The 23994-nt window shown below is 32.8% G+C and overlaps 1 protein-coding gene and 1 long non-coding RNA gene across 2 annotated transcripts in view; both read left to right on the top strand.

Moving 5' to 3' along the window:
• LOC145942937 (uncharacterized) overlaps positions 1-4153 on the top strand; it is a 64393-nt gene extending 60240 nt beyond the window's left edge. Inside the window, exon 3 of the long non-coding RNA XR_014426441.1 lies at positions 4112-4153. This is a non-coding gene — a long non-coding RNA (uncharacterized LOC145942937). The remainder of the gene's footprint in view (positions 1-4111) is intronic.
• Positions 4154-13742: 9589 nt separating this feature from the next.
• Positions 13743-19228, top strand: LOC145942658 (kynurenine/alpha-aminoadipate aminotransferase, mitochondrial). The gene is made up of 8 exons (XM_083049586.1): positions 13743-14163; positions 14506-14693; positions 15368-15538; positions 15934-16194; positions 16852-17031; positions 17533-17659; positions 18050-18258; positions 18689-19228. The coding sequence occupies exons 1-8, from the start codon at positions 14097-14099 to the stop codon at positions 18770-18772; spliced, it is 1287 nt and encodes a 428-aa protein (XP_082905712.1). The 5' UTR covers positions 13743-14096; the 3' UTR covers positions 18773-19228.
• The last annotated feature ends 4766 nt before the right edge of the window (positions 19229-23994 follow it).

Here is a 23994-nt window from a genome sequence, read left to right as displayed (position 1 = left end):
GCAATGATTTAAATCTAAATAACAAAGTAGAGAATTCAATAAATTTTAACATCTTATTTAGAGTCTAAATACACATCAAAGAAGATTTAATCAGGTTTGATTGTCAAAAGGATGATTACCAAGAATATATATAAAAAAATAAAAAAATAAATTAGAATTATTTGTTAAAAAATACGTAAAAATTTTTGCTATAAGATAGTATATACGCGCTTAGAAAATTCGGCAGAAGGTCTCGCTGGGGTTTTCTTGGTATCTTGCGGACAGGTCTGAGCAGCGCGCATCTTTCCTTCCGCACCCTCGGCAGAAAACGACGAATAACGGCATGCGAGGGCGAATGGTATTCGAGTATTCACCCCGGGCTTCCCTGAACGGCTTCGCAGAAGGGCGGTCGGTACCGGTGGATAATGGTGGCGCGAGGCGCGCAAGTGCCTTAACTTTTCCTTATCGAAAATAAGTCGTTAGCCGGCCTTTCATCTTTAAACGAGTTTTCGCGGCGCGCTGAGTTTTTACCCGACCCGGAGAGAGTCCGGGTCCCTCCGTCATCCCCTTCCTCATTCCTGCTGGGCCGTTTTCCTTAGCGTGCGACCCTCTTGTCGGCACTTTCGCGCACGTTGCCTCGGTTTAAGGGATTTTTCAATTTCGCCACGGCAAGCTAATTTAATTTCTGGCTACGACCTGCGCGCCGTAAAGAGGTAGTTATTATACGCGACGTTTGCGTTCCGGGCCAGCATGGCCGATTGTTTCTTTCTTATTTTCTTTTTTTTTTTTTATTGGCTTAATTGCTGCGGTAAACCTTTTCCGGTGAGTGGTTACGTACATTTTCCATCCGAGAGAGAAGAGAATTCAATTTTAATAACGGGTTGACGGTTTAAATAATACATTGATATTATACTGAGTCGATTGAGTTAGCGACCTTTCTAACGAACGAATATTTTCCTATTTATGCTATTGTATCTCACTTGGATGTATCATAAATATCCAAGTAAACAAATATTTATGAAAAAATTACGCAAATTAATTATATAAAAAAGTGCATATATTTATACTATATCAATTATTTCTACTAAACATCACATTTGTGTTCGGGAGCATCATATCGTAAAAGAATATTTATTCCCCGCTAAGGAAATATTTTCTTCGCGTTCAAAAACTTAAAATAACACATCGTTCTCCGTTGATAACTTGACGATTTCTCTGCAATGAAAAGCAAAGGGGCTCGAGAGAATAACGAGAAACATTACAACGCGATCGAACAAATTACTATCAGCAGTTTTTCGCGAATAAGCTGGCTTGGCATCGATTGTGTCGTGTTTCAATGAAAGAAAAATACTCTTCTTCCGAGAGAAAATTGAGTTCGGTAGACGGGTAAGCAGGGTGCTCCGGAAGCGCGTTGCTTCATTGTTACCGTCGGTTACTCTACAAGGGAAGCGAGAAGTAACGGTCCCCCTACCTCTGCCGTTGTTGGCCTCGTGGTGTGGCTTAGAGGAGCACAATGCTGTAAAACCGCCGGCAAATCCGCTTACAAAGTGACATCTTTACGCAATTACTAGTAATTGGTCGCTAGTCGTGCTAAATCCTCGTAAACCTAATTAGGATAAAGAATGCAATCGGAGATGTTTCAAGGGGAATATTCGATATCTCTCGCCGTGTCACAAACGGCGGGAGTTCGCCATTCATCCCGTAAAAGTCTGTAAGAATCTGGAGAAACTTCTATCGCATAGCGGAACGTTTGAAATTCTTAGCATCAGTCGTAAATGTTGAATTATTAAAAGCAAGAAATGTTTTTTCTTTGCTGTGGTCACAATATTGTGATTACAAATATTTAATCTATTCAGCGAATTATTGAGAAAATATTATCATATTTAAAATTGCGAGATTATTATAACATCTTGATAGCTATACATATAATTTGGATTTGCTTTTACGAACGAGCTTTTACTTTTGAGATTTTATCTATAAAAATATAATTCTCGCACAAGCACACATATACGTACTAGTTTTGTGCATTTATATGCACTTTTAACCTTTATAGAGCTATAAAAAAGTTACCGGCGTTATAGGAACAGTCTAACGAAAGCCATATTTTACGTTATTCTTTGAACGTTTGCAGTCATTTGAAGTCGTGATCTAGTAATTTCGAGGAAACGAAAACGCAATCGATTTACGCTACGAACGTGATAATCGCTTTATCGAAATCGAGTAATAATCAAATGAAAGCATTTCGCCCCGACCCAGATGAGCGTCTTAACGAAGTTCATTCGAATTATCAGCAATTATCGGGCCTTCAGTGTAATTCCGTTAGCGACACTGAAGTTGGAAAAGGCGCCGCTAAAAGCATTCCTCCGAAAGGTCAAATCAGATTGCTGAATTGTTGACAGAAATCATTTCGAACGCAATTACACAACTTCCTGAAATATATATAATAGTAATCTCTGTCCTCTCGTAATGATTACGATTTGTCTAATAAAATGTGTGCTGAAAGACACATATATAGAGTTTAATGTAACAAAACACAATTGTCGCATATGATTAATAATAACTAAAAATTAAAGTAAAAAAATGATTTTCTGATATTTGATTTTTAAACGAAAACATTCGGAGAATTAAACGTATCAATGCGTTGCATCCGAGTATTTGTCGCATATAAAATAATGTAATTTGGAAAATAAAAGTGTTTCCCTCGCGTCTGTCGAGTCGGCGACGAGAATTGGCCCTTCTTCGTCTGCCCTTTCTTCGAGAATTCGACGAACGAGTGTTACGGCAAAATTGTCACTTATACGCCAACTTCGAAGGAGATAAGGAGAAAACGACGGCTAGAGTCAGACGGGAGTCGCGGTCGCGGATCGGACGAAAGGGAGACGACGAGAGAACGAGAGGGGAGATTTTCACCTACGAGAGTACACACGTTATGTTACACGTCGGGGAGGTTGCGCCCCTCCTGAGGAACCTTTTCTGAGGCGGCTTACACGGTGTGCCAGACCGAAGGAAAGCGTCTTTTACTTCTCGAGAGAAACGCGCGACGTGTGGCGACAATTCCATTGTGCATTTCATTCGGTCGGCCGCTTTGAGATACAAGTACGCATACCCTTTGTCCTGGAACAGCGCCGGGGATAAAGCGCGGAGGGGGGAAGGGAAGGGAAGAGGGCAAGAGACGGGGTGGGAGGGAGGGAGGGAACCAGGGGGCGATTCTCTGTATAGGTGCCGGGGAGGATTACGAGAGGTGAAAAAAAGTATTTTGACACCCCGTATAATGGGCCGGCCACGGGGAGCACCCAATTAGGTATCGTTGGGGCGTGAACGAGCCACGGCAAAGCACGAAAGAAAAAGATACAAAACTGTCTTGCAAGTGGTTTCGCGGGATCAATGGCCGTAATATGTTTGGGCTGGATTGCCGTATGTGTTGCGGGGATCTACGATCTTCGCTCCGGTGTTTGAAGGAGACCGAGAGCTTCGCGCGATTCCTGTAGTGTCCTTTTGAGACTCGGTTTTGTTCCTTCGAAAAGGAGGGGAGAACTTGAAGAAAAACGAGTCCTTCTCACACATCATAGTGATGGTGTTACGCTTGACCGCATCATAGTTTACGAAACGAACTATTGTAACTATTGTATGACGAAGATCCAGACAATTCATCAAAATTGAATTTCTAGACTTATTGCAAGTTAGAAAAAAATATGTAAGAAGAAATTAATATCAAATTCAAAGTAAAATATTTTATAAAAAAGTGGTACTTCTTTGTTACACTAAACTATTCATGTCTAAAAAAAATTATTCTAATTTATAAAAACTAGAACAACACAAGCGCGCGCCATTCTTCGGTTTTATGTTAAAAAAATGATATTTAAAAAAAAATAATATAAAGTTTGTTTAAACTCGATTAATATTTTTTCACAGAAATTAGCTGATTAAAGCGTTAATTTGCTAATTTTTAAAATAATAATATGTTAAAAAATTAAAATAGTAATATATTGTAAATAATATGTTATATTTTATTCTTGATTAATATTTTTTGACAGAAATCAGCTGATAACTGTCAAAAATATTAATTGTCATTGTTTATGAGATATTCGACACACACATATGTATATACATAATTTGAATATTTTGTTTTCAGATTAATGTGCTATGTACTACAACTTCGCTATTGTATCGGTGAGTGACAAAATTGTTTATTTTATTTTTATAACATTTCTATAGCGGTAATGGGAGTGTATATAACATGTATGAAAATATTAATATGTTTTATATAATATGTTATAATATATTATCCGCGATTAATATTTTTTGACAAAAATCAGCTGATAATTGTCAAAAATATTAATCGAATTTAAAATATTATAACATTCCTTTCTAAAAAAAGGCATGTTAAGTCGATTCTCGCGAGTATTGTTGCATCTTTTCCGCGATGCTGATTGACTGTTTCGATTCGCATTGTGCGTTATATTTGTAGTATCGAGAGGCTGTCATCACAAGGGTTAGTAGTTTAACAGTTTGTTCAAAATAAAATAAAATAAAATAATATGTTATATGTATAATACTTTATCCGCGATTAATATTTTTTGACAGAAATCAGCTGATAACTGTCAAAAATATTAATCGAGTTTAAAGTATTATAACATATTATTTAAAATTAATATTATTATTTTATTTAATTTTATTTTGAACAAACTGTCAAACTGCTAATCCTCTCGATGCTACGAATGTAACGCACAACGCGAATCTTGACAGCATTGCGGAAAAGCGACAACAATAAACTTCGATATATGCGAGTATCGATTTTACATATCTTTTTTAAAAACAACACAAGCGCGCGCATGTTATTAAGAATTTTTATAAATTTTTAAATTATCGAAATAATTATTTTACTATCTAAAACGCTAATGCTAATATAATTCGGCTAGATAATGTAATATTTACATGAGACTGACGGAGAAACGTGCTGAAATTTCGGAAAATATATATAACGTTCGACCTTTTCGCTCTTCTGCAAGTATATTCTCTCCGCGATAATCTCACCCTCCGGAACTTTCCCCCCTTCGTATAAGAGTCTGCCGTCCGCGTCATAGCGGGAAAATAATGAAATTTCAGGATAATCGGTAGGCAATTCATAGTCACTGAATGATTTCTATTAACGGTAACGACAGTCGGCAGTCGAAGGTGCCGAGAGAGACCGCCGAGAAATTGTAGGAAGGCAATCTCCCGTGAGAGGAGATGGGCCGTTTTTTCTTGCCATCTCCCGCCGCCGCTGAACCCGTCTCTCTGCTTCACCACAGAGCGCGATGATCTATTTCCTATCGAGCTCGTTCCTTTTTTCTCTCCGAGAACTAACTCACCTACGAAGCGATATCTCGACGCTCCCGAGTCCGTTAATTCGTCTCCGTCGTTCTTCTTCTCCGTTTCACCTGTAGAGCTCGAGGAGGACTCAGCCTATGGTGACAAGCGGAAGACCCGAGGGGTTGAGGAGAGGGAATGAAGAGAGACGAAAGGGTGATTTTAGATCGGCTAATATCGTTTCGCTTTTAATGAACTTCTCCGTTCGTTAAGTACGTTTCTCCATCTCCGACTTGCTGCCCGTTGAACGGCACCTCTGTCGTAGATAGAGAGAGATGTATTTTCCACTTACGATCGTTTGCATCCGTCCTTCAGAATGTGTCACTTACGCGCATTTCGGAAGATGAAACAAAGCGGAAGATGGAACTTGTCTGCGAGATGAAAATTTGCATATGGTTTTCTATGTGATTTCATGCTTATAGCTGTTGTTGTCGTTAACAAGTGCGTTCTATTGTGTATTCAATACATATTCAATGTAATATATTGATATGTTGGCTATATACATTTTTATTATTAGCTCAGCCCTACACGTTTTATTATTTTGCTTCAGTCTTTTAATAATCTTGTCTAATAATTACATTACGTTCCAGAAGAAAGAAAATTATGGTGTATTTTGAGATATTCTATAGGAAAAAATATGCTTTAAATCTTTATAATTGATAATTGATAATTTATATAATTAAAGTTGATTTTTATATGAGTTTCCTATTTTTTTTTTTACAATTTATATATATATATATATTACTATATAAAGATATCACTAGCATAAAGACATCACTTAGTGAGAAGAGAAAATCATCTCTGAAACAGAAATAAAATAGAAATTAGATATAATATTATTGTAATAAATGCGAGACTATTTTATCGAAAACTATATAGAAACGCAGCAAATATATACTCTCATACATATTTATAAAATATTTAATATACTTCATAAATTAGATGTATATATCTTATCCTTTTTTTTCTATTTTCCTTTATATTCTACATATGTACATTTAATATTTGAAAAGAGTTTAAGAATGAAGAGAGAAAGAAGAAAGATATTTTTCTGAAATGATTTTAAACTTTTTTGTATGTGGTGTATATTATATTATAGATAATGTAATACACACACACAATGTTAGAAGAGAGAAAAAATAATACATGATGAAGATATTATTTACATAACTCGTGGCGTATTCAATGGACTCCTAATGCAATCTCTCCATATAATAGCGAGAGTTACGTTGAGGCATCCGAGAAATTCTCTTTCGCTGCTTTCTCAATATATCCCAAATACTCCACCCCACAATATTATTTTCCAAGCATCGATTAACTGCGTCACAACTACGTCGTTACTTTGTTGTTATAAACATACCAGCTTGCCGCTTATATGAAATGAGTTCAGATAACATTTAGATACTCGTATATTAATGATTCCTTTCGCTAATGGTCATTGTTACCAAATGTTATTTTATTCGTGGCAACGAATCATCTAAATAAAAAATGAATTCTGAAAAAATATCAATAATAATATTTACAAGTAAAAATATAAAGAAAATAAATTCTTTCGAATTAATATTACATCCGTATTAATTAATTAAAAACCGAAGATTGATTTTCAACAAGTTAATCACAGTTTTGACAAAAAGTCAGCTTTATACGAGAATAAAATTTGATCAAAATTTTAGTCAAAGACTTTTTGTTAACAGCTATTCGATTTTCTCATGTGCTTTCTAATAAAAAAATTTCGTAATGAAAGGAAGAAACATTACTATTTATCGAAAATCTATATGTATATAAAGATAACAACATTACTGTTTATCGAAAATTCATATGTATATAAAGATGAGATCGTTTAGTATTTTTCTTCAGTTTCTATTTTCATTTTAATATCACATCTGTGATAGCGCTTTTCGATTATATTTTCTAAGGAATATTATATATTCTCGAATCGCGCTCAAGATAGAACAGATTTACGAGCGACAAATTCACTTCAACAAGTAATTAAACTGTTGTCTTACACCGATATCATTCTAATTAAACCTCGTTAAATCTTAATATTTAAATAGTCGAGATTATCGATATATATAATAGATCCAGTAAATCGTACAACATGCGATAAATTTGAATGGAAAGATTAATACGATTACAGGAGAAGTGCGATTCTATTAGCAAAAATAAATGTATGATAATTTAATTTTTTATTTTTATCTTCTATTTGCATTTTTATATAAGATCGAAATCTGTACTCATTCAAATCATATCGCAATTGCGAGTTTTCATTCTTTTCGTATATTTTGCAGGTGATGGAAATGTTTGTACATACGCACCACTATCTTGTTTTACGTAATTAAAAGCTAATCGCTTACGCATGTAGAACAGGATTTTGTACGTAAGCGATAATCTTATCTTGATTCATCTCATATCGAAAGGGGCGGGGTGTAAACAGCCAAAATAACAAAATATTAAGCATAGAATTTCACACTATAAATACTTATAAACAAATAATAAGAAATTATATTACACTTTGCTTGACAAGTCTTCTCGATCGCTGAACGAAAAAATGTGATAACCCGCGGTAGATGCCGTTATTTTCGTGGTCTCGCGTCGAAAAGAAAAGTCAGACTTTATTATTCCAACACTTATCTTAGCGCTGACGTCTTGCTAAGTTCCGTTCAACAAAGGCAGGAAGATCATCATATCGGTGCGGCGCGAGAAAAATCGTGTTATCATGTTCGCCGTCCGATTGAACCAGTTACGCATTCGAGAGACGTAAAAAAAAGAAAAAATATATGATTATATATATTTAAATCACACACACACATCGCGCGCATCGCGTGCCGAAATTTTATATTCGGAATCGCGTTGACCTATGTTTCCATGTGTCATTACGATAAATATATAAACTTATAACATAAAAAAAATATAGCGAGTAAAAAAATATTCAAATTAAAATTTATATATATATATTTTCTAGCATATTAGTCATCATAAGGATGAGAGAAAGTCATATAAACATGGGTTCGGCAAACGCTTTCTTTCCAAGTTATAAACACTTTTTATTTACAACAGATGACATGTGTCCCATTGATGAATATTCTTCTATTTACTTTTTGTTAGAAGTAAACAATAATCTCCCGATTTAAATTTCTTAGATTTTAATTTATGGATATATATATATATATATATATATATATATATTGTTTAAGAAAAAAATTATTTCAGCAATTTTCTTAATAAAATGTTTTTACCAAAATTTGTTGTAAATAAACAGTGTTTTTATAATTTGGACAGAAAACGTTTCCGCACCTATATTTATATAACTTTTTTCATCCTTATGGTGAGTAGAATATGCTTTTAAAGTTTGGCCACTTATTTTTGAAATACTCTGTATATGTGTATTTTTAGAAAATTATTTTTAGTGTGCACACACATAAACTCTTTGTAAGTTTTGATCATTTACTTTTACAAAGTCCTTTGTCGTATAAAATATAAATGTATGTCATTAAAAATGCGTTTAAAATGTCTTAAAGAATTTGTAGAACGCAATGGTATTATATAAATCTCACACTTTAAGATAATCCGACAAGTTAAAAATCTGTTTTGTTTCTGCTGTCCATGGATCTTTGACTGCTCGCACGAAATACGTGAAAACTTTAAACAGATGTAACAATACTGACAATGAGGTCAAAAGTTATCTCAAAGCAAAGACATTTTATTTGACTATCAATAATACAGTAATGTATGAATTTGACAATGCAGCTATGTCTGACAATAACAGGCAACTGTATTACGCAAAGGGTTGCGTAAGTAATTTGATACTGATATCTTTAAAGAAACTTCTAATAAAAGTTATGAAAAATGCATGTGTTATATGCGTGCATGTGTGATTTCAAAATTAGTTTACGTAGCAACTTGTTTCAGCAAAAACAAGCATCAATTATCTTCAAGTATCATTATCTTATTTAATACATTACTGATTCAAAATAAATCTATATAGTGACTCAAACAATATTTTCTTCCAAAAATCAGACAACTCATTTCCAAAAAGATAATTTTTTCCATCGAATTATTACACTTTTGCACAAAGGAATTAGATTTCGATGTAACTCAGAGATATTATTTTTTTGTAACTTCCTCTGTAAGATTTTTAATAGTTTATGATTCTGACGCATCGTTTATTAATTAATGCCGGCTCGTGCACTCAACTTCAGAATTATTGGTTTGATCATCACACATCTCTCATACCCAAATATTCGACGCTGTTTCGTCATCCGGCTGGATGCTGCTGGTTTGACGTATTGCCATTTTATCGGACTTTTCAACCATTTTGCAATTGGCCGATGTCAGTTATTAACGACCGATTACGCGTGCAAACATACGCATCGCGCGTATGAGCAATATCCCCACATTTGTGCGCGGTGGCGCACGCCCGTGATTCGAATAAGTTACATCGCTCTCGTGAATGATAAACATGTGGGAGGAGAACAATCGCGGATTCTATACAATATCAATAATGCTAAATTGAATCGATATCTCGCTTTTATCGATTGTGTATATATTTAATAAATTGTTTTAATTAATAGAAATATATTCTTATATTTTTTGGACCATCTCTATATATACCTAATTGCAAAATTTAACACTGTTATAACGTGCGCGTATACTCGGCATGCGTGTAAAGCAATTGAAAGTGTAATTTAATTCAACGTAGAATTTAAAGTTACATTACTATTTATCTGCAATTAAATATATTTACCTCTACAATTATCAATTGTCTGTTAATATGTGTCACGCGATCTTCTGACGTATGGAAAATACTTCGAATGTACACACAGCTACAGAAAAATAATTTTACAATTTTATAATCAGTAGAGCAGCATGACGCAAATCACACAATTACGAGAAGCATATTTCGTTTTCATCATCCTTTATTTCGATCTTTCTCATCATATCGTCACTATCGCCAGTATGCTATATGCGTTGCAGTGAAAGTAACGAAGTAAATTCCGGCCGACTGTTGCATCAGAATAGAGCTGATGAAATTTCAACTGCTAGATCAACGCAAACGAGAATTGTAAGCAAAGAGTATAGTGGGGGATTCTTCTGTGAGATATTATTTTTCACGAATGACGCATTTTACAAATACATTTAATTACAAGTTTAATAATAAGTAAATTTCAAGACCGTTGTATAAATTTTCAGCAGCATCATATCATAGATATTTAAACCATTGTTAGAAAAAATTAACAAAGTTCTTATCATCGCGTCGATGTTTTATTGAACGAGGCGAAAGATAACAGAAGTATATTTTTTAAAATTAATATATTTGTAGGCTAGAAATACAAAAGTATTATCTTAATAGAAAATATAAAAAAAACTAAATAAAAATAATATTCCATATGCGTCTAATTTACCTATATTGATTATTAAGTAATATAAAAAAAATTATTAAATATATAAAAAATAAATATTTGTTAAAAATATAAGGTATATAAATAATTATCAAATATAAATTGGAGAAAGACGAATCCATAATATATAATAAATTCCCAAAAATTTTTTTCATATGGGAAAAATTATGCTTCACTTCCTTCTTATGATTTGTATATTTGACGTTTGTTAATATTTGGCAAGGTAATTACAGTATTTTTTTTTATATTAAATATGTAAGAAGATGTCACGCAATATTTTATCAAATATATAACGTAACAATTACTGAGATTTGCGTATTTTGCTCATTTCGCGCAAAGCAAGAAAGTTTCGTCATGTCGATAAGGATCATCAAATCAAACAACTAAAATATTGACTTTATAAGAATATTGTTGGTGACAAATCCCTTGGCACAATTATTTGATGTATGATAAGAGCGAGATTTTTCTTCCTCGATTGTATCCAAATGCATGAGATTATCAATGCGCGCTCTGTTATTGCTCATTCATGTACATATGTATATGTATACTCAATTACATCATAGTTAACAAACAGGGATGTGCAAAATGGGTGTCCAAACCCCCCATTTAAAATGTAAAATCCAAAATAGTTAAAAACTTTTTATTTGAAAATGCACAATGCAAAAATGCTTTTTAGATACCATTTAAAATAGGAAATGGAAATTAGCATTTTTAAAATGGTTTTTTATTCATTTATTTACATTTATAGAAATAAGAATTTAAATTCTTATCTTATATATTTAAATTCTTATTTCTTTAATAAATTTTTATAAACTTTATGAATTTTCTTTGTAAGCTTTCTTTATAAACTTTCTTATATAAATTCTTTAAATTTTATAAACTTTATATACACTTTATATACACTTTATATATTTTTAATATAAACAAAAAATATATTTACATAAATATATTTACATGTGGAATTACAATAAAATGTTTATCATTGTTTACAAAATATTTACTTAATGACTTCTTTAATAATAATATTTTGATTGTTATACATACATATTATTGATATATTGATTAATTTTTAGTTTGCAAGAAAAATGCATTTGAAATAAAAAAAGAGTAATAAAAACTATTTAAATATAAATGAAAAATAGTTTTCGAAAGCATGTAAATGCAAACTATAAAATAGGCGTTTTACATTTTACATTTCTATTTTAAATATCAAATAATGCACATTTCTGAATACAAATACATTGTCGGGAAAACTGTTCGATATTTTACGAGGAAAAAATTTGTGTATCGCTTTCGTATTATTAAGATAAGAACTATTCTATTTCGGATACTAGAAGATACTACTTCGGATAAGTGGCCAGTTTCCTGTCATTTGCTTAGAAATATTTTGAACAGAAATCTTTTGAAAATATAGATAATAAATATATGTGTATATGTGATTACGCTTTCTTAAATTCTTTTTTTTTATATGATAAAAATATGTTTATATGATAAAAACTTTAAAAGTTCTTATTTGGAAAATTATCAATTGTCTTTACTGTCATTACTTTGTTTAAAAGAAAAATCCGTGTTCTTAACTCAAACAAGCCCAGGATTACATCTGAGATGATTGTTTGTCATTATTTTGCATTATTCTCGTATTGAGAAACTGATGTTGTTGACAATTTAAATATATAAATCAGGCAATATTAAGATTTATTTTATAAACATTTGCTATAATCTTTTATTTTATTTTTTGTTGCCCCCCCAAAAATTCACACGTAAATTATAAATTTATTTTATCCAAGAATAAAAGGCAAGAATAAAAAAAGTGATATATATCTATAAAAGTGATATTTAGATCTCAAAATGATATAATATTGATATAATGAATATTCGATCAACTTATCACCGCATACTTTATTTTCAACTGGCTGAAATTTGGGACAGAGAACTAGATATCGGCGGTTTGTTATAAGCACCCTAATTACAGAAATGTGATAAGTGGCTGCCAGTTGCAAAAAAAAGTGTATGTTATATGTATTAAGATGTTTCGTCGTGATATAGATTCATTTATATTTACTAATTCCGAAAACATCTGTGTTTGGGAGATTATTATTTTATCTACGCGTTCAATGCTCCGGAGAAATCACGAAACAGTGCAAATTGGAACGCGAAAATGCGTGATAAAAAATTTTAAGAAAAAACGCAAAGTATTCGCGCCATTACTGTTTCTTTTCTGAAAACTGTTGTACTGTTGACTCGGGCAGAGCGATAATACGATAGTTATAAGTTCAAAAGATTAAGAAAAAAAAGAAGTGATCAGGGAAGTTAATAAGAGAAAATAGGCGAGAACTGCGATTCAAGAGAAAAATAAGATTTCATGATATTTTTATATTGTTACTATCTTTTTAAAGTAATATATATAAATATATATGTGTAAGATTTAAATATTCATAAATATTACCAATGAAGTGATTCTTTATCTCATTTCTATCCGCACGCGCACGTTTGTATATGCATGCGTATATGTTGTGCGTGTGTGTGCGCGTGTGCGTGTGTGTGTGCGTGTGTGTGTGCGTGTGCGTGTGTGTGTGCGTGTGCGTGTGCGTGTGTGTATGTGTGTGTGTGTGCGAGGGGAAATTTCAGAAATCTTTTCTTTCTTTTCCTGGTCTCTCTGAATGCATTCTGGTATTCCCTGATATTCTAATCTGATTTTATATGTTTATAAATAAATAAATATGCATTTTCATCGAATAATCCTATAATTGTTTAAAAACTTATCATACAAATTGATTAGTATACTCTATCCTAAAAACGTTATCCTAAAAGTTCGTCATATTTACAAATAAAATTTTGATAACCAGTATAATCAGTAGAGAGAGCTCGCTTGTGACAGACATCAGATTATAAACGGTGAATAAGTAATCTATTAGTTATTTCCTACTACATGTAAACCGTATTATTTTCTGAATGTTAATGCGTTATCTGACGCAACCAATGTGTTATCGCAAAATATAAAAGCGGGCTTAACCAAGAGCGCCGTCAGTGTTGACAAGGGTAGCAGAAGCAACTCTCACTTTGAAAGAATGTGTTTTTAATGAGGCTCATTTGCCTTGTGTACGTGTCAAGGGACAATACTGAAAGAGGCTAGAGGTCTCATATGCTGAGGCATTATTATCGCTAATAATCATATACAAAGTACATATTCTTTGAGTATTATAAGAAATTTTTCGGAGTTTTTTCAATTAACGATAGTTAATTGCGATTTGTACGCCGAAAAGTAATTCCCAAACAACGGCGTACAAATTTGTGCGCGATAATCGACAACTGATCGATTCGGAAGCTGCACGGACGTACCTTGAAGAGGATAAAATCTCTAATAGAAAAATGGATTATTCTTACTTTAAGACGGAAGTCTCCACACGCAGACGGCCAGCTACAACGCGAGAGCTAAGTAAGAGCACTTCTTTTTTATTGTTATAGTTTAATCGTGATATTAATGATGAATGAAGAATAAATCAGAAACCAAAAACAATTCTATCAATTTATATTTAATCAACGACAATTGCTTGGTAGATAAATTGACAAAATTGGTAATGATAAAATATCTATAAAGTAGATTGCGTATAAAATTAATAAATTAATTTATAAAAGTTGTAAAATTGTTCATTAATATACCGGATTGACGGAATTTTAATATTTTGTTTTGATTAACAAATATTATTTAGATTATTTTTATAATCTATTAAAATCTCATTTATTTCTTGAGACGAAAATTGTTTATTTGTTATTCTAGCTAAAATAGCGTATTCAGCGCCAAAAAGCACCGTTTCCTTGGCAGAGGGAATGCCCAATGAAGAAACATTTCCATTCACGGAAATCTCGGTTAAACTCTACGACGGCTCATCCTTCGTTCTCGACGAGGACGAATTAGGCGCTGCTCTTCAATATATACCTACGCAAGGTTATCCTCCTCTCGTACAGGTAGGAAATAATTTTTATATTATCTAAATGTTTCACTAAAATATCTTGTAATTCTTTTTAGAATAATAAAAAACAATGCATGATTTACATAGCACAATGTTACGTTCAAATAATTTATCGATTAAAGGAAATATGTTTCAATAAAAATAAAAAAGTTAAAAAAGACAGAAAGAATAGAAAAATGAGAGACTCATCGATTAAAAGTTACGATGTTCTTTTAGTTATATCCATAGATATATCACATAAGATAATTAGATAGAGCTTTATCTATCTTACTGCGTGTCAAGATAAAATATTTTCTTCCCTCGCGCATGTGCAATCGCGCATTTTTGTTGATAGCCCAGAAAATAGCGTCTTTTATTTTATGTAAAAATAGGATATGTTCAAGCGTCTGCCCAGAAAAAAAACGACGAATGCGCAAGCTCTAAGGCAAAGATGGCACAAAGCTTTATCTATAATATATGTAATATATTTATGATTATATCACGCGTACAGATAGTATCGCGTGAAATAATCATAGATATATTACATATAGATTTATGCCTTTGTTTTTGTTAGACTTTATGTCTCATGTGGAATCGCTCGTCACATCCAGAATTTTTCATTTTCGAGATAAGGAAATCGAAAGATAACTACAATGTGTCTAACAACGTCGGACATCAAATTGGTTTCAGGCCTTGAGGGAATTCCAGAGGAGGGCACACGCGCCGCCCTTATGGGAGAGTCGCGATATAATCGTCGTTTCGGGATCTCAGGACGGGCTTAGCAAGGTTCTGGAGGCTATAATCGGCACTGGTGATCCGATTTTAGTCCCCGATTCCTTCTATCCTGGCGTCGAAATTGTGGTTAGTAATATATATATATAGATATATATTGTCATTAGAGAAAGAAAGAATCTCCCGCGTACGCATCATTTTAATTTTTTTTATTTCTGTAACATTCGCGATAAATGATAGTTGCACGATAGAAATAATTTCTATACAAAATTTTGTAATTTAATTTTTGATATCGCAATATGTGCAATATGAATCCACAATAGATATATAATAATATTCTTTATATTTTTGAAGAATGACATAAAAAATATTAGATCGCGCGTTATACTAGTAAAAGAACTAAATTTTTTATATAATTTATTCTTTAAAAACAATCTTTTTTTTCTATAAAGAACCCCAACATGTAAAATTCACGCGATTTATTATTTCAACATTACTACGAGTGCTATCGATTTTAATCATAGGTAGCGCCTCACAAAGCGGAGTTTATAATAATCCCACAAGATGACGATGGTCCTATACCGGAAATGTTAAGAGAAACTCTAAAGAATCGTGAGATTTCCGGTACAAAAATGCCAAAAATAATGTATATAAACCCTACGGGTACAAATCCTACCGGTATCATTGTGTCTTTAGAACGACGAAAAGAAATTTACAAAATAGCCTGCGAATACAACTTCTTGATCCTCGACGATGATCCTTATCATTTTGTGCATTTTGACAAGGTGAGTACAATTTTTTTCTGTGCGAAGCAAAAAAATCGACGTATATATCATGTGAATTTAAGCCGAGATGTTAATCGCATAAATGTGACTTGTCTCTTAAAGAACTAAAATACTAAAACATTAAAATATTTTATAAAATCTACAGATTGCAGTGGAAATTAGATTCATTTTCTAGCAGCTACGCTACTTGATGTCTGTAAAAAAAATTTTTTGTTTATAAATATAAATTAAATTTTATAAAAAAGTTGATTAATCAATTTTAAAAATTATTTTCTTTTAAAGTTATATAAAATTCAATGACACATGTCTTTGAAATAAAAACAGAGATATCTGTTAATTACAATCTACATTAAGTGTTGAGCAATTTAATATAATTGCGAGCAAATTTATCACAGAGATTATGAATGAATAGTCACATCAATTAAAATTCACATATAATAAGAATGATTCATCTCTCTTTTATAATATATATTTTTTAGTAATATCATTCACGTAGAACACTATCGATATTTGAATTTATGATATATTTTATGCAAAATTATATAATTTAAATAAATCTTATATCTATATAATAGATATTGTGTTATGTGTGTCGGAGAAACTACTTTGCGGAAATAAAAAGTATATTATTTAAAAAAAAAACTTATATCCTCACAGGAAGATCCAAAATCATTCTTATCACTAGATACGGAAGGTCGAGTGATTAGATTGGATTCATTCTCGAAGGTAATCAGTAGCGGTCTCAGAATAGGATTTATAACCGCCACAGCCCCTCTGATAGCTAGTGTAGAGCTCCATTTGCAGAGCAGTCATCTTCATGCTCCTACTTTATCTCAGGTTGGTAGAACGACCCTTACCCTTCGCAGAAACCCTTGTATCCTCTTTCGTAGGCCACAAAAAAATGTTTCCTGTCACTGATAAGCATGATACATCAACATAACGCATGCATATAAAAAATAATTCTGACGCCATTCGTAAAGACTGTTCTCATTAATTATTTTAATTTAACAATCTGGAACGTATATTTAATCCATTTTGCTATAATTTAATTATTGACGTTTGTCGCACGTATCAGCAAAATATATATGGATATATTCGTAAAGCGCGAATGTTTGTACTTGACTGTAGAAGTAAAAAAAACCGGGAAGATTATGTTGAAATAAAAAAGACGCGATAACTGTAAATATCCAGAATGATGAAACATCGGGCAACGCCGGCGTATGCCTCCTTCAATCAAACTGACAGTGGCGCGTGTCAGTTCTTATCGCAAACAGTCTTATCACATAAACATTGATTGCCTGTTATCACGGAAATAAGTTGTCCATTCCTTGACTTTAGGTGATATTGTATCGGTTATTCAAAATCTGGGGTTACGACGGCCTAATGGATCATTATACGAGATTGAGGTATTTTTACAAGAAACGAAGGGATGTTATTTCAATGTTGGCACGTAAATATTTGAACGGTAAAATTTTTATTGTTTTATATATATCTGATAAGGTATTCTATAATATTTCCCCGTCTTCCTTTATAATAATAAAGATTGTATTATTTTAAATTGTATTTGAGATTTTTTTATATACGATATACATAAAATATAAAATATAAAATACATAAAGATGCATAGGAAAATTAGTAAAAAAGAAATATGTATGTGTAGAAGAAAATATATAATTAATCAATGAAAGACTCGGAATAACGAGATAATATAGTACTTTTGCGCAAGCCGCATTCAACTTTACTCTCGCTGTTATCACATGTTCTAAAAAATTACATTTATATTTACGCGGAAATATTTATATGGATAATTGCTAAATGTAATTGAAAAATTAGACAGTTTCGGACTCCTTTATAGGTTTGGCAGATTTTAATGTGCCAAAAGGTGGATTCTTCTTATGGATAAAAGTACGAGGAATCGAGAATACATGGAAACTAATTATGCAGCGAGGTGTCACGAATGGTGTCATCATGACACCAGGAGCTGCATTTGTCAAAGATTCTTTGAAACCTTGTAATGCCATCAGGGCGAGTTTTTCCAAGGCTTCCTATAAGGAAATGGATCTGGTAATTTAAATTTATATATTTATATTATGTATTTTATTTTATATTTATATTATATTTTAAGAGATAATTATATATATATATATATCTCTCTCTTAAAATTCTCAAAATTTATCGCATATTGTGTCATAGAAATTGGGGATCCGTGTATATTTTTCTATACTTTAATCACAGATTATGACTACTAATTAATAATCAGTCAAAATAAAAATTAAAACAGATACCATAAAGTTAGACGTTTTTAGATCAAATTTAGACAATTCAAAAATGATTATTTTACTATTTTACTTACTTTGTTGATCTATTGTATCTATATTTATTTTATTAAATATTAAGCAATTATTTTGATTTTCGGTGAATTAATTTATACATATATTAAAACATTTTTATCTATATAATTTAATATATTTATATGCATATGCATATGTTTTAGGCAATGAGGCGATTGGCACAGTTAATCCGGGCAGAGTTAGCAGAAAATGATGAAAAAAATTATATAGAAAATGTTGATACGTGATAATACGATCGATTTTAATATTAAACATGACTACATGCAATTGATATTGAGAATTGCTGTCTGTTTTAGTCGGTACTAAAATAAGACTGTGTCGGGAAGATATCAATTAAGCAAGCTGTATTGCTTAATCGATAGTATTCTACCGAACATCGGTAGAATCGAGCGAACTATGTTAGCTCAGAATGAGTTTCATACGTTTTAAAGTTTTTAGAACATAGTCGTTAATTTCGTCAACAGAGGACATTGCATTGCTAAAAGAGCTATGTGTACATTAAGATTTACTATAGAGAAATATAATTATAAAAAAGATTTTAACTTTAAAAATAATTATTGTATATTACAATGCATGATAGTGCCGAAATAACTTTTAATAAGTATTGTACTTAAATTTAGGTAAGGTTAATATCATTTGTATTTAAATTCATCATATTATTAATAAAAAAGCATTTTAAATTATTCCTGAAATGTTTCCTTATGTGTTCCTTTATATTATCATTTATTATATTTGGAAATAAATATTTTTGCAAAATAAAAATTTATTATATTTATTACAATATCTGTACTTAATTTTTCAGAGATTATTAAAAAAAATTGTCATTGCTCTTTAAAATATTAAGTCGCTTAATAATTATAATGACGAGTAATTATGAGGTTATATTTTAAGATACAATCTTATTTTCTGACTCTTATAATAAAATAAAATTTGATTTTCTCATTTTAAAATCAGATTTCGTACTAATCTGTTCCATTGTAGTCCTATGCAAAGAAAGAAAGAGAAGAAAACGTGGAATGAAACAAACTATAAGAAAAAGACGAAAATGAGAGGAAGTGATTGCGCGAAGATTGTACGAACAAAAACAGTACGTAAGGCTAGGCAGTAAAAGTAGAAAAGAGAAGGTGGAGATTCTCACTTAACGCTAAATACCTTAACTACCAATTAATTTACCAGAATTAATTTAATCTGTTGCAATATAAGCAGACAAGATCCGTTCTGCAGTTTGCCTACTTTAGCATTCCAGCCTCTCCTTCGGCTTCTTCTTTGAATGTATGAATGTAATATAAAGAAACCTTTATATTACATTCATACATTCGAAAATACGCAAAATACATCTGCACCCTTCCTTAAAGTCTCTTAGCTCGAATAATATATCTCACCTTTTATTTTAATTTAGTTAATTAAAAATAGCGCATAACTTGTATCATAGAAGTGTCTTATATGTGACATACATTATATTTATATACAATAATATTCCTTAAAAGTATATAAATTTAACGAATCGAAAAAATGCTAATAAGCGAATTAAGAATAAAGAAGTATAATCGTAATTATTGCAATAATTTTTAAAATAATTTACAGGAAATATCTATTCTTCTTTTTATAATGGTTGAATCAAAAGACTTAAAAAAAATAGATGTAAATGATATAGATCCTAGATATATAAGTTGTAGTTAATTTTTTTTAAAGACAATTTTTAAACATGCTTGTAAGCCTGCAAATTTTTCTTGAATCTAATATAAATAAGCAGTTCAATAATTTTATTTTTGAATGATGGAATCAACTAAATGCGTAGTAATAATGCGTAGCTATGGATCATAACGGATTCGCGAGGGAACTAGCTCATCTTGGTTTTCTCGTACGGAGAGAAAGGTTGCAAGAATAAAAACATACAGAGCCCCTTGAAGATATAGTGTATATTAAAAGACGTTTTGCGGCGCGCTACTAGAAAGCTACATGGGGGATATAGCCGATCATACGAATGGCCACATTTTCGTGAGGGTGGGATTTCATGGAAAAACCAGTCCACACTTTCGTTTTTCGTATTCGAATCACAGCATAGTATGTCCAACGTGCTGTGATCTTTGTTCATTAACACAAATCAAGACGCACTTGTTTATTATGTATACAGGCATCTCTTCATCATCAAAATAATTATATTTATATAAGAAATTTTTTATGAATGATAAACATGAGACCGCTCAAAAATTATTTTATTAAAATTATTAAAATTATTTTATCAGATAGTATTATATTATAATAAAGAAAAAACTTTAATCTAAACTTGCTTTATATTTTTAATCTAAAGTTTTATATATATAAGAATAAAAAAAATTCAATTAAGATGTTCTCTAACAAAATAACTTTTTAATTTTTCATAATTGCAAATTATATTTAAAAATATTTGGATTCAACAATTCTATCCGTATATTAAATTGACATACAAGATTCGAAAATGAAACTATTTAACAATGCGCGAGATAGTCTCTATCGCTGAAAAGATTCTGTATTTAAGTATTTCATGTATTTAATCAGTCGAGCATGCTTTTGTTAGAATTGTACTTTCTTTTGAACGTTTACGAAGATGTTGTTCGCCAGCGAACGCAGGAAAGGTAGGATCTTGCTTGTAGGAAAAAACGGGAGGGAACAAAAAAAAAAAAAAAGAGAGAGAGAGAGAGAGAGAAAGGGATAAAGATAGAGAATTCTCAGAATCCAGCAACGCGCCCTTAGTCGCAGCGAGTGCTCGTGGGAGCTGCTATCGTTTCCGTCTCACTGAGGTTCACCGGCGGCGCGGCGCTCACCGCGGGAGCCGCCGACGAGGGGGTTATTCCCCGGGGGTGGGTGAGATCGGTGAGGTGACTCGCGGAGGCGGGAGAGAAGGCGCACCAGACTCGTGGGACGCGGCGGCAGGGATCTCGTGGGTGAGAGGAAACGGTGGTAGTGAGAGAGAGGCCGAGGGTGAGAGAAACGAAGGGATGGTGAAAGAACCGGGAGAAACGGATGGGGTGGCCTGCCGGGGCAAAGAGGGGTAGACGAGGGAAAGGGGAGGGGAGTGGTGAGAGCAAGACGGGATGCGAAGAGGGGTCGGCAAGGGTGCGCGAGGGGTAGTGCAGTTTCGTGTTGGCATTACTCTTGATTTCCGTGGTGACGTCGCTACCTCGCCAGTTTTCCCTCTCCCCCTGCGTTGCCACCCTTCTCCTCCGCCACCACCTTCAACGGCGGCCTCCAACCCCCTAATAACCTCCTCGCCTCCCTCACCCGCGCCTCCGTGTCTTCTGTTTTGCCATTTCAGCGCGCGAAGGCCATCCACCCTTCGTACTACAGGGAAAGAGCACCCAGACTATCTGAGAGAGATAGATCTTTCCGCGCGCTACCCTATATACCGTCCACGGCACCAACATATCGTACCGGATGATATTTCTCCTTCTTTCTCGTCTTCCGGCCTCGACGTGACCGTTCGCCGACGACCGGCCGTCGAAGAAGGACTAAATATATTCTCTTTTTTAGCGGCGGCATCATCATCCTCTGATCGCGTTATCGGAACAATTAAACATTAAATATGTCTCGAGTTTTTGTCTGCATTTAAGATTTAAACGAAAGAGAAAGAAAGAGATTCTGATCGAAATAAGAGAGGAAGAGAAACATTGAATCTTACATATTAATCATTTGCAGTGTAGTTCTTTGTTTTTCATCAATCTACTTGAAACAATATTGGTGAACACAATGTGTATGTATATGTATATATATATATATATATATATATATATATTTATAAAGAAAAAATATATATATATATTTATAAAAAAAAAATATATATAAAACATCTTGGAATTAGTCGGTTATGCCGCGACAGCAATTAATCTAATCTAATCGAATTCTTTAATTTCGTAATCTAAGAATTAGATCATTCGTTAATATTTCATCGCGCGCATCCCAATTATTCTCTGAATATTTTATCCTACAGTCAGACTTGTTTTCGATGGAAATTAAGAGAGCGATTTTAACTTTTTTTGTAAAAACATCCGATCTAAACAATCCGACCTCGTGCGACTTTTATTGTCGTCGTCTGGTACCTTCTCTCCGTCGACGATGTCGACCACCGGCGAGAGAAAACCGAGTGCGCTCCGCGGCCATTATATATCACGCGTAAAAATTCCTGCTTTACGAACGCCGGGAAAGGGATAACCCATTCCCCGGGAACTCTGTCCCGAGAAACACAACGAAAGCTGGTGGGTACGTACCTTCCTACCTACGAGCCTCTATCTCTTGTCCGCCACCGTCGTTCGTTTTCCTAACGTCGTCGGCCGGAGAGGGCGGATGCGTGTGAAGCTCGTCTGTTTGTCTCTTTCTCGGTTTATGTATGGGCCTTCTGTTTTTAAATCGCAGTCGATGTACGACAATGTCTCAGCGTCTCCGCCTATTCTTATATGCAGTGATTTTTTTTGTCTAGGTCGATATTGTGTAATATATAATACTTTGATTGGGATAACGTCTCGTCTGTCAATTCTTGTATCTTTATTGCCAGGACGACCTGATCTCAGATAAATAGATGATATTTATATTAATGAGTTTTCGGACCATATGTATTAAAATATATTTAAAAAATAATGCTGCCTATATAAATAAAATCGTTGGATGCAAAAGTTTTGCAGAATACTTAATCATATTCGATGTTTTTCTTCAGTTATTCCTGTATTCATAAATTTTCACTGAATCGAGATAGTAAATATATATTATGATATAAATTAGAGTTTATTCACTGGCACATGTCAAAATTCTTGGAGAACGAGATGTTTATGACAGTTTTATTATATAACTCCCAATTGACTTTGCACAGAAACATTACGAGAACTGGATTGAACAGAAATGTGAATCAAACTATCTCGTAATCAATGCTATTATGTTTGCATGTTAATGAAAATATCAAAGTATAGGAATTATGATAAAGCAATGTATATATTTGTGTGTGTATGTGTGTATGTGTGAAAAGAGCATTATTGGGCAGAATGGTGATAAATACTTTGCATATTTTGAGAAACAAAAAATTATATGCAAGAGAATCTACACACATATACATATACATATATCATTTTTTATCTCAATTTCTGTAATAGCGCAATCTATAATTTTTATTTTTAGAGTCAAATCTAAAATTTTGATTTAGTCGCCACGTCAAACATTATGCGCGAAAATTGACACATCAAACTGTATTATCGTTGATTCATACTACTGATTAACGTCGAAAGACTCAATTAAGTGTTAGGCGAGCCTCCTTCTTTCTCGCGCCAAATATACCTCAATGTGCAAGTTGACAGATTTATATATCTCAGCTTTATATAAAAAGGTAAAAAAAAATATACCGAAGGTTCTCGCCGGCAACAGAGAGAGAGAGAGAGAGAGAGAGAGAGAGAGAGAGAGAGAGAGAGAGAGAGAGAGAGAGAGAGAG

Source organism: Prenolepis imparis, unplaced genomic scaffold (genome assembly GCF_030444845.1).
Source record: "Prenolepis imparis isolate NDT839.2.m4 unplaced genomic scaffold, iyPreImpa1.0 SCAF_11, whole genome shotgun sequence".
In the NCBI taxonomy this organism is placed as follows: Eukaryota; Metazoa; Arthropoda; class Insecta; order Hymenoptera; family Formicidae; genus Prenolepis; species Prenolepis imparis.
The sequence above is the reverse complement of the archived record's forward strand: the minus strand, read 5'-3'. Positions and strand labels throughout refer to the sequence as shown.